The sequence below is a fragment of the Cynocephalus volans genome, chromosome 13 (assembly GCF_027409185.1).
Source record: "Cynocephalus volans isolate mCynVol1 chromosome 13, mCynVol1.pri, whole genome shotgun sequence".
In the NCBI taxonomy this organism is placed as follows: Eukaryota; Metazoa; Chordata; class Mammalia; order Dermoptera; family Cynocephalidae; genus Cynocephalus; species Cynocephalus volans.
Genome location: NC_084472.1, coordinates 79066787 through 79078295, shown reverse-complemented (window position 1 = coordinate 79078295; position 11509 = coordinate 79066787). Strand labels below are relative to the sequence as shown.

The 11509-nt window shown below is 33.9% G+C and overlaps 1 protein-coding gene across 2 annotated transcripts in view; it reads right to left on the bottom strand.

Annotated features, from left to right (window-relative positions):
• Positions 1–11509, bottom strand: part of SAP30 (Sin3A associated protein 30) — a 41508-nt gene extending 29999 nt beyond the window's left edge. Inside the window, exons 1-4 of one of the 2 annotated variants that reach the window (XM_063077266.1) lie at positions 10927–11509; positions 9243–9368; positions 8726–8824; positions 6365–6615 (exon numbers count right to left, since the gene is read on the bottom strand). In XM_063077266.1, coding sequence (XP_062933336.1) covers positions 6493–6615; positions 8726–8824; positions 9243–9368; positions 10927–11253 — 675 coding nt within the window. In that variant the 5' untranslated portion in view covers positions 11254–11509 and the 3' untranslated portion in view covers positions 6365–6492. Of the gene's footprint in view, positions 1–6364; positions 6616–8725; positions 8825–9242; positions 9369–10926 lie in introns of those variants that run through there. The other variant, XM_063077265.1, reaches the window with a different exon arrangement.

Sequence of the window (11509 nt, the reverse complement as noted above, 5' to 3'; positions counted from 1 at the left end):
CGAACACCAATAAAATGTATGAAGTGGAACTGTAAAAAAAATAAATAAATAAAATTAGTTGTTTTTCAGTATAGCATGTGATTTGATTGGCCTGCCTTTCTTCACTGAATTGACTGGTAAAAAAATCAGACCAAATCAATAATGGAAGTCTTATTTCTTTCTGGAACCATTCATAGAATAGGTCAATTGAAAAACATCAGTATATCTGTTTCATTTTCCATTTGGTATAGACTCACCCTGAGGGGAGAAAAGCATTAAAGCTTCAGTATCTCTATTTTTAAATGACACATCAGCATGAGGGCATATGTGAGGCAACAGTGGCTTTTTAATAAGTATTCCTTTATTACTGCAATCAAAATCTGATGAGAAAAAATACTATTTGAAAAAAGCTAAGTATTTAATAAGTGGAATTTTATAGATTTATAGATTATTCTTCTTCACATTCTTTCCTTTCTGGAAATAACTGAAATATGAAATTCAATTATACTCTTTTAGAAATGAATGCATTATAGAAACATACATCTTTTTTTATATTACCAATAAATGTAAGGAACATAAACATTCACATACCTTACCTTATGCAACATTTTCCGACTTGGTCAACATGTTTCTAAAAGCAAATATTTCATTAATCATATTAATGAACAGATTGTTTTCCAATAGATTTTAGTTATAAGAAACAGTACAAAGCTTTTATTAAAAATTTACTATTGTTCTAAACACTGTCTTGCAACAACTGAATAAGGTAGGTACTGTCATTATCCCTGTTCTATGGACAAAAATACCGAAGTTTAGAGAAATTAAGTAGCTTGTCTAAGATTATAGTATCAGTGAGCAGCAGAGCCACGTTTTGAATATGGCCAGTCTTACTCTAGCATTTAAAGTCTCGACTACTACATTGTTTAATAGCAACATCTAATCCATTTCCTTTTTAGGAAAGCAAACTTTTATTTAAATGGACACACAATTGCACAGGTAGCTCATATATGCTAAATGTTGAATAACAATTTCTGTATTTTTATCTTTGACTTTTTATCTCCTAGTTGTTACTATGAGTCCCACATTGCTGACACAAAGTTGACAGTAATACTAATAGCTCATTTCTTTTTGATAAAGTTCCTCTTTTCCTTGTCATAATCCATAGTGACTCCTTGAATATTTTTGTTTTTTGGGATTAGGTTCTGATCCTAAAGGATTATTAGAGAATTGGAAGCAACATGGAGTTCCAAAACAATTAGCAACAACTATTGGAGAAAGGGAAGGACAAGTAGAAACATTCAGGAATCATTTTGCAACTTTAACTTCCTTATAATTCCCAATAGGTACACATGAGTTTTTTCCATAATAAACCATTTTTGCAAAATACTATATCAGGTGCTTTTAAAATGTAAAAAACCCTATAACAAAAGGACTACAGACTTGAAAATAATTTTCCCAAAAGGAAAAAAATAGTCAAGTCACATATTTCTGAATCAATCTTTCACTGACAACCTAAGCTTAAACTTTCCTCTCAAATATTTGAAAAGAAACTGATATTAGAAAATTAAATTGATACAATTCACTTTTTCAATTTACTTCTATAAAATGGTATCAGCACTGATGCTCATCTTTGCATGGTGGGTATCTAGAAAGAAATGTGTAGCATATATGCAGCTGTTATATTCTAAGAATTTTATAAATAAAAACCTGTAGTAAATCTTCAAAAAAAAAAAAAAAAAGAGTTTATGTGATCTACATTTTCAAAGATTTAGAAGTCAAATTATATATCTATTGGGTGTTATGGGTAAAAAGCTAATTTGAGATCTACATTGAGTATACATTAAAAGACATATATATACACATGTACATATACATAAAATACATATTTATATGTGTGATAATTTAGTAGCAAATAATGTGACCATTACTTGAAGACTATAGTTGACCATGTATACTGTTAATGTAACTAGAACAAAACACATACAATAAAGTCAAGTGTATAGCAAGTATTAGCTTTCAGCTAGAAAGAAATATAAGAAATTCATAATCCCAAAGGAATGAATTCTATAGTAAACAGGACTCACTCTTGAAAAAAAAAGCACCTAAAAACAAATATAATCTGTTTTTAGCTTATAAACAAGACTTTGGTTGACATTTTAAAACTAACTCCACTAAGTGAATGAAAAATAACATGAAAAAAAATTTATTTTTGAATCACTATCACTTGCCTAGATATCATAATCCGAATTTTACTACCAAAACTTTATGTAAATCCATGTAAAATTAACCAAAAAAGAGTTGGGGTGGCTATACTATCAGAAAAAAAATAGATTTTAAGTAAAAATTTGCTGCAAGAGACAAATAAGGACATTTTTATATTGTTGAAAGGTTCAATTCACCAGAAGATATAACAATTATATGCACCAAATGACAGAGCCAGAAAACATATGGAACAAAATTGAGAGAATTGAAAGGAGAAATAGGTCTACAATAATAGTTGGAGACCCCAGTACCCCACTTTCCATAATGGATAGATATCTAAAAAGAAGATTAATAAAGAAATAGAGGACTTGAAGAATACTATAAAATCAACTAGGTCTAATAGACATGTACAGAACATACCACCCAACAACAGCAGAATACACATTCTTCTCAAGTGCACATGGAACATTCTCTAACGTTCATTGTTAGTTCATAGAACAATGATCTAAAAACTTAAAATGATTGAAATTACACAAACTGTCTTCCCAAACCACAATGAAATAAAACTATAAGTCAACCTGGAACTAAGTGGGATGTATCTCATGAATGCACAGGTGGTTTAACACCAGAAAATCAATGAATATATTATACATTTGTAGAACAAGGGGAAAAACCACATGATCCTATCAACACAGAAAAAGCATTTGACAAAATTCAATACTCTTTCATGAAAAAAACACTCAGCAAATTAGAAATAGAAGGGAAATTCCTTAACATGATAAACAGCATTTATAAAAAAAACCCCACAGCTAACATCATACTGAATGGTGAAAGACTGAAAGCTTTTCTCCTAAGAAAAGGAATAAGACTAGGATGCCTGCTTTCATCACGGCTATTCAACATTGTACTGAAATCCCTAGACAGAGCAGTTTGGCAAAAACAAACAGACAAATAGAAGGCATTCAAATTGGAAAGGAAGAAGTAAAACAATCTTTACTTACAGATAACATTATTCTATATATGACAGTACTTCAAAAAGTTCATAGAAAGATTCACATTATCTTTTAATTCTATTTTTCCACAAACTTTTAAAAGTAACTGCATATAGAAAATCCCATGGAATTCACAAAACTACTAGAGCTAATAAACAAATTTGGCACAGTTGTAGGATCAACACATAAAAATGAGTTGTGTTTCTACACATCACTAATGAACAATCCAAAAAAGAAATGAAGGGGAAAATTACACTTACAATAGCATTAAAAAGAATAAAATACCTAAGAATAAATGTAACCAAGGTGAAAGACTTGTACACTGGAAACTACAAAACATTGCAGAAAGAAATTTAAAAAGACCTAAATAAATGGAAAGACATCCATATTCATGGATTGGAATGCCTAATATTGCTAAGAAGGAATCTTAAAGCAGTCTACAGATTCAATGCAATACCCAACAAAATTTTTATGGCCTTTTGGGTAAAAATGGAAAAGCCAATTCTCAAATTCATATGGAAATGCAAGGGGCCCTAAGCAGCCAAAAACAATAATGAAAAAAAACAAAACAAAAACAAAAACAAAGTAAGAAGACTCACACTTCCTGATTTCAAAACTTATTACAAGGCTACACTAGCCAAAAGAGTGTAGAAGTGGCATTAGATAGACATATAGATGAATGGAACAGAACTGAGAGTACACAAACGATCCCGAACATCTATGGCCAACTGATTTTCAACAAAGGTCCGAAGACCATTCAGTAAGGAAAAAATTAGTCTCTTTAACACATGGTGCTGAAACAACTGGCTAAGCCATGCAAAAGAATAAAGTTGGACCTGTACCTCACTCCATACATGAATATTGACTCACAATGGTTTAATAATCTAAATTTAGGAACTAAAATTAAAGAACTCCTAGATGAAAATGAAGACATTAATCTTCATCACATTGGGTTTGGCAATGGATTCTAAATACCTCCAAATTTTACACTTTAAAATGGTTACTTCTGTATTATGTAAATTTCCACTCAATTAAAAAACATATTATATAGAAATAATAGAGAGCTTAAGTTTTTAAAGAAACGTATTTCAGTTATTAATTTTTAGATGTGTCCTAAATTGTTAAAGTTGGTTACCAAATAATTGACTTATTTTTTGAGCCCCTGCTACACATTCAGTATGCTTTTGTCCTACTCTAATGGCAGTCAAATTTGGATTCTTCTCTTGATGCACTAACATTAAAAGTAACCTGTACCCTATTGAGATATGAGCTTCCATTTACTTTCCAGGTAAGTAAAAAGGTTTCTAGTACTTTCCTAAGTTTTAAAACCCATTAACAAAGAATTAAGATTTTCACGTAAAACTGACTTTTGCATTGCAGCTTCTTGATTTGACTCAGCTTTTGATTAGGTTCTAGAAGTTCTCAACTTACAAGATCCATTTTTCTTGTTTTAAATTGCTCTGAAAAGGATTTAATTTCATTGGATAATCACCACCCAGAAGTTAATCTTTCACTCTTATTTTTTCTCACTTTACAACATTTTACTATGCAAATAATTAAACTAACCTTGCCAGTCAAATGTTATGTTCAAAACAGACACTTTAATGTAAGCAAATAATTTCAAGCTCGTTAACAAGAATGGGATGTGTTTTAAAGGAAAAAGTGAGCCTTAGTGAAGTTTTAATAAAAAAATTAAGTCTTTGTAGATTTAGGAAAAATTATAAAATGTGGAAGTAATACTTTCTTCAAATAAACCACACTTAGTAGCTATGTGATTCATTTTCATATAGCTAAGAGAAAAACTTCTCACAGAGATTTCTGGAATACCAGAAATGAGAGCCTTCCAAAATACCAATGATCATGGCCTCTGTTTATCAATAAAGTAGCAAAATCTTCAAATGGTCATAGCGAGAACAAAGACCAGTTGCCTTATTGTTCATTATATTTTCTAGCTGTCAATACACTCGGAATACTTGCATTTGCAAGTATTGCATATGCAGACTCACCTTCTAATGAACCAGTACTTTACACAGTACTTTAGCTACATCAGTGGTTCTCAACCAGGAGTGATTTTGTTCCCCAGGAGGTATTGGACAGTGTCTACAGGTATTTTTGGTTGTCTTCCCTTGTAGGAGCTACTGGCACCTAATGAGTGGACTCCAGGTATGCTGCTAATCTTCCTAAAACATACATGGCAGCCTCCCAGAACAAAGAATTATCCAAATGTCAACCTTGAGAAACTATGAGCTACATTAATGGTCTCATCCATTTCCAGCCTAAAATCTGCAGCACAATCTTAGAACACGTCACTGAAGCTGTTGTTTCTGTTTTTTTTTTTTTTTTCATGTCATAAGCTGTAAATTTAATTTGTCATTATAAGAATTTAGCTAAGCAATACAGTCTCAGGAAAAGCAGAAGTTATGAATGTTTGACAGAAAAATGACAGAAAATGAAACATAAGACAGATGTAATATAAATCAAGTCACAGCTGTACATAACCACAATCCAAATGAAGATCTTGTTAGATATCTAGACCTCCCCAACTTATTAGTTTTAATTTGCAATATAAACAGTATAGGACATGAATGTGAATTATGGGGCACTGCAGAAGTACTTTCTATATTCATGCCATATAATATCTCCTATCTCAGACAAAATTTTGAGAAACAACTGTTCTATGTTTTTATCTGAATTTCCAGCACTGTGTTTTTATCTTTGCTGACATATTAAACCTTCTTTGGAAGGAGGAAGGTATATAAATTAAATTATATGTTCTTCCTGATATTTCATCAACTAATAATAATAATAATGATAAAGGAAACAAAAAAGAAGTTGCATCCTAGTGGAAGTCTATTTTTCAAATCTGCTAGCTCTATAAAGCACTTTAAAAAATAACGCTATTTAGGAATCCTTAATCCCAAATAACTGGTCCCAGAGAAAGCAAATATGCTACATTTGTTACTTCTCTTTAGCCTGTTAATTTCTTGAAATTTAAAAAAAAGGTTACAAAATGAAGGATCAATACATTAAAATCTGAATTAACTGATCCCTAAAAGTTAGTTAAAAGAAAAATCAAGTTTCACAAAATAAATACACTGAAGCAACTATAATAGTAATAAACTTTATTTAAAATATTTTTAATCTAGGAAAGCTCATTTTACATGAGTTTCCAACTAATTATTAAAGTCAAAAACAAAGAAAATAAAACCAGAGAAAATCCTCTGTAGAAAAAATACACAAGGAACATTTCTACATGTGAAAAAACAGTAAACAGTCTTAACATCTGAACATCCAAGTATTAGTCTCAATTCCATCTCTCCTAGTGAACACCACTATCAACCTTCAGATCTGATTTGTTCTTGTCATTCTTCACTGAGTAGATGAAATATGTTAAGGTGTCTTTTTCATTCACTGGAATAGACCTAAAGTGGCAACCAACTATCTATAAAGAAAAAAAATTGAGGAAATTAAAGTTTAGATATTCACAGATTTCATAAACTAGGTAAAAAATACTATTTCATCGAAAGAAAAAGTGCTATGTGATAAGAGCTCTTTCCTTTAAAAATTAAACTGTATTTAACAAAATACCAACAGGATGAAAAGCATATAGGAATAAGATGTTATGAGCACTACACAGTGTGATTTCAAAGGACCCTATGGCCCACTCAATTAAATAAATATTGATCAGAAAATATATTTCCTTTTATTTTAAATTGTATAATTGCAATCTAGATTAGGAAGTAAATATTTTTACTTTTAAACTTTAAATATCAATAAAATGATGATATAAATAAATGAAATAAAACAGAAGAGTCCACATGCATCATTAAACTTATAATGGTTTAGACCCTATTTATAGAAAAAGGGTAAATACAAAGTTGAAAAATGTTTGGTAACAGAGAAACAAACCACGAAATATCTTAGAAATATGTTTATTGCAATTTATATTCATTCATTCATTCATTCATTGGCAGTGTTCTTCGCTAAGGGTCCTTGAAAACTTTTCTGAATAAAAATTATGGATGGAAAATGAGAAGCAAAAAAGGGATGTTCACTGAAGAATGTTTCCCTGCTTCCTTGCATTTTCATTAAGCTAATCTGAATTGTGCTACAACTACCAATAGAAGAATAATAGACTAAACGGGGGTGCTGACATGCATATCTAGATTCCAGGAAATAAAACTTCTTAAAGAAAAAGTTCATCCACACAGTAATTAAGACACACAGAAAAGATAGTCATCCAACCCTGGAATCACATAAAACAATGTGCTATATCTGTTACTTCTCCTTAACTTGTTAATTTCTGCATTTCTGACTAAACTATAACACTCGTGGCCATTTCTTATTTTTAAAAAAAAAGAGTTCTAGAAATAATGTAACTGTTTTTAGAAGGTCAGATTACCAAAAATTTCAGGATTGATATTAAAATATATTTTTAAATATAACATTTAACATAATCAGTTCTTTGGTTCTCATTTGTCCCCAAACAAAGTTGCCTTTAATATCTGATATACGTCATCATGATAGTATTTATGTTATATTAATGTGTTATACAATCCAAAAAGGACTAGATCTTTAAAAACAAATTTTTTTAAATCAGATTTTTGTTGTCTAGGCAAGAAGTAAAAAAGAAATTCTGGCTAAATAGTTAATATATTGAATTTTAACAATGTTAAAAAGCATCCTGCCAATGAATTATAATTTCTATACATCTTTTATCTTACTCAATATATGCATTTTAGGAAATGTTAGTTAACTACTGATTTCAAGCTGAAGAATATCAGAAAACTAATTTATATATTTACATTTCTATTATGTCTAGTAGGTTAAAATTTATTTTAAATATGATTAAAGTATAAATATATAAATTTATAAGCATCTTAATAAGATGTACAGATTTCTTGGTTCTATTACTTCCTGAGAACGTACATACACTCAGTCAACTTTTCAAAACTTACTGAAGAACCAGAAATACTGGATCAAAGCAAACTATAAGGAAAAGTTTAGATAAAAGTCTTTGCCGTTTCTAGATGTGAAAAAAATATGGATGTCTCTAATAAAACAAAATAACATCAACAAAGACAAATTCCGAAAAAGTTAAATCAGCAAGTTATGTGAATACTGTTTAAGGGTTCATTTGTAGAACTACTACACCAAAAACTTCAGAAAATTGGTTTTAATAAAGAATTAAAGTATTAATTCAATTTACTATGCCTCAATTAGGTGTTCAATAAAGGTTTACTGATTAAATGAAATTTTAAAACTAAGATTTCTAGAATGAGGATAAAAAAATTTTCATTCAGTAGTTTGAAAGCCAGTTTTAGAATATGTACACAATCCATTGGGTAGTCGTTACATAAAGGAATTTCCTAACTGGCAGACAAACATTTCTAGGCAACTAGATTGTTCCACGATAGATTTTTTATTAATTTTGATCTAACTAAAATGTACTGTAACATACACTATATTAATAATTTCATTAGCATTTAATGATACCTTGTTTATGCAAACAGGTTCATTTAAAGTTTAAATAGTTTAAAACTCATATATACCTCAACAAGTTGTGCTTTATTAAGTCCTGGTCTGGTTGGTAGCTTGAAGTGTCTTTTGTATCTCCTAAGTGTATTTACTTGTAATTGGTATAAATCAACCTAGAAAAAATTAACATATATGAATTAGTTCATACAATGTGTTGAAAACTTATCGTTGATATGTACAACAGCAAACTCTTCAACTTTAGCACAATACAAATTTAATTCCATTGTCAAAAAAGTCTTACATAATCAAAACTACAAATTATTAAATTATTTAATCTTTTGGGGATAAATATTATAAAGTGGGGCAAAGAAAGAGGGAACTATATGACAACAGAGCTGTAAGAGTTGCCAATTGAAACTATAACAAGTCAAACTGTGTAACTGCATGTTAACTGGCTACATTTAATTTTGCTTTCATTTTCAGATTTCTTAAATGCTTTAAACCTTTAAAAAATGTGTTCATATCTTTTTATAAAAGTTTCAGAATGGTCTACATAGGATTTACATTTAAAATACAAAAACTTTCATATACCTCTGGAGTATCAATATCTTGAACAGGTGAATCACCTCCATCATCATCACTCCCTTTTCTCTTTCTTCTGTTTCGAACACTCTGAATTAAGTTTTTATGATAATCACAAATGTAAAGATGCCTTGCCTGAAACAAAAAAGTTTCACAGTCTGTATATGATTACAGTAAAATATGTCCCTGTATTAGCAAAACGCATAGGCCACACTGAATTATTAAAAATAAAGGTAGTCAAAGTAGGCCATTGTTAAGACAATGGCATATTTCTTTCTACTCTTAAATTCTGCACCCTATTAAAACATAAGATATCTGGCAATATTGTTAAGAGGATGGGGCATAGTGGGGAGGAGGGGGAGGAAGGGAGTGGTGCCAGTTGAATAAGAAATTCCCAACCTCTGGGTTTTGTCATCAAATTGCCATAAGGATGACCTGAATTAGTCCATGCTGGATTTTTAACTGACAAGGGGAAAGATGATGTTGCCCACAATTTTGCTTTCTCTGCTTAAAGAACATATTTTAGTAGTATTATGTATGCTTTCTAATCTAACTTAATACCCAAATTATATTCCAGATACAAACTATCCATTTTTACAAATGAGCTATATTTAAATTACAAACTTTTCTGAGTATTAACGCATTTTATCTGTAATGTTTTTCCAATGAAAGCATTCTGGAATTATTCAAGTTCACCTGAAAAGTTTCTCATTAATTATTTAAACAGGCAGAAAGTGTCACAAGTAAACTTTTCAAAAAATTTAATTATATATATTCTTGAGAGTTGTATAGTAACATTTAAAATAGTGGCTTCATATACTGACAGTTAACTCCTTCTTTTGAAAAACCAAACAAGGACTAAGCTAACAGGCTTATTACATACTTCTAAGCTAAACGCAAGTTAAAAATATGCAGGACGTGTGCGAGGTTCTGATATCTTGTTATTCATTTACCGCCAGAGCTCCGAAAAGTAGCAATGGTTGTTTCTAAAAACCTTATAGATGGTCAAAAGAACAGACGTGCAAAAGGGCAGAGAAAAAAATCCTGATGGCTGCCAAGCGGATGGCAAAACCGCAGAGGTTACATGCTCCCCACTTTCGGAGTAGCTGCCCTACGAGCTGACACCGCAAACACCGATTACAGCCTCGGCTCCCTGGCAAGGTGGCGGGTGAGCTCGGCTTCCCTCTCACTGTGATCAGGAGAGCGAGACGCAACACCTAAACGAACAGGATCTTCCGACTGCGGTGTAAGGTCCTACAAGACTCCACTTTCACCAGACCAGGGGAGCTGCTACTCGCTGGGGCCAATCGCCAGCTTGGAGAGCAAAACAAAGGCGACTCCATTCCAGAAGGGGCTGCCGGGCTACAAGAAAACTACTCTAGTCTCCGTGCGGCGGTCCCCTTTGTTTCACTTCCCGATCGCAGCAAAGAAGGAAGAGGGAAGACCGTGAGCCGGAGAGACGCAGGCAGCGGGAGGTTGGGGGGAGAAGGGGCGAATGGAGCGCGTGTGTGTAGGGAGTGGTGGGTGGAGTTGCAGCGACTTTGTTGTTTGCTTCCTACCAGAGACCCCCACAGAGTCCGCAGTGCAGCCAGCTCTGGGCGACCCCTGAACCCCGCCAACAACCTACATCCTTGCCCTGCTCCAGGAGCCCCACGGGGGCGGGCAGGACAGGGGCGGTCCCGCCGTTACTTACGCTCTTGTCCAGCTCGATCTTCACCTTCTTCTGGGAGATGCTCTTCTGGATCCTCTTGCTGAAGCTGGCATTGCCCGCCGCCCGGCCACACCGCTCACCGTCCTCCCGCAAACAGCAGAGTTGCCCGGGGCCCGGCCCGGCCGCTCCCGGGGGCCCAGCCGCTGATACCGCCCCGGAGCCCGGCACCTCAGCCCCGGCGCCCGCGCCAGTCCCGTTCCCGGCTGAGGCGGAGGCGGCGGCGGCGGCGGCGGCAGCAGCGACCACGGCGGCCACTGCGGCGGCCGCGTCCCCACCACGGCTCATCTCCTCAGGCGTGAAGCCGTTCATGTCTCCGTGGTCCGGGCGCCGGTGCTGACAGAAATCCACGCTCGCCTCTCTCCGTGCCTCAGGTACAATTCACACTACACGACAAGTTCCGTGGCGGCACGGTCAAACACCAGGAGTCTCCGGCCTGCTGGTCTCTGTTGGCGCCGGAACAGTGGGCAGTGCTTGGGGCCGGTACTCAGAGTCGAGCGGCGCCGGGAGCTGGAACCCCGCTCACTGTCACATGGAGACTTCAGCAGTTGTTACGCTGCGCCTCCAC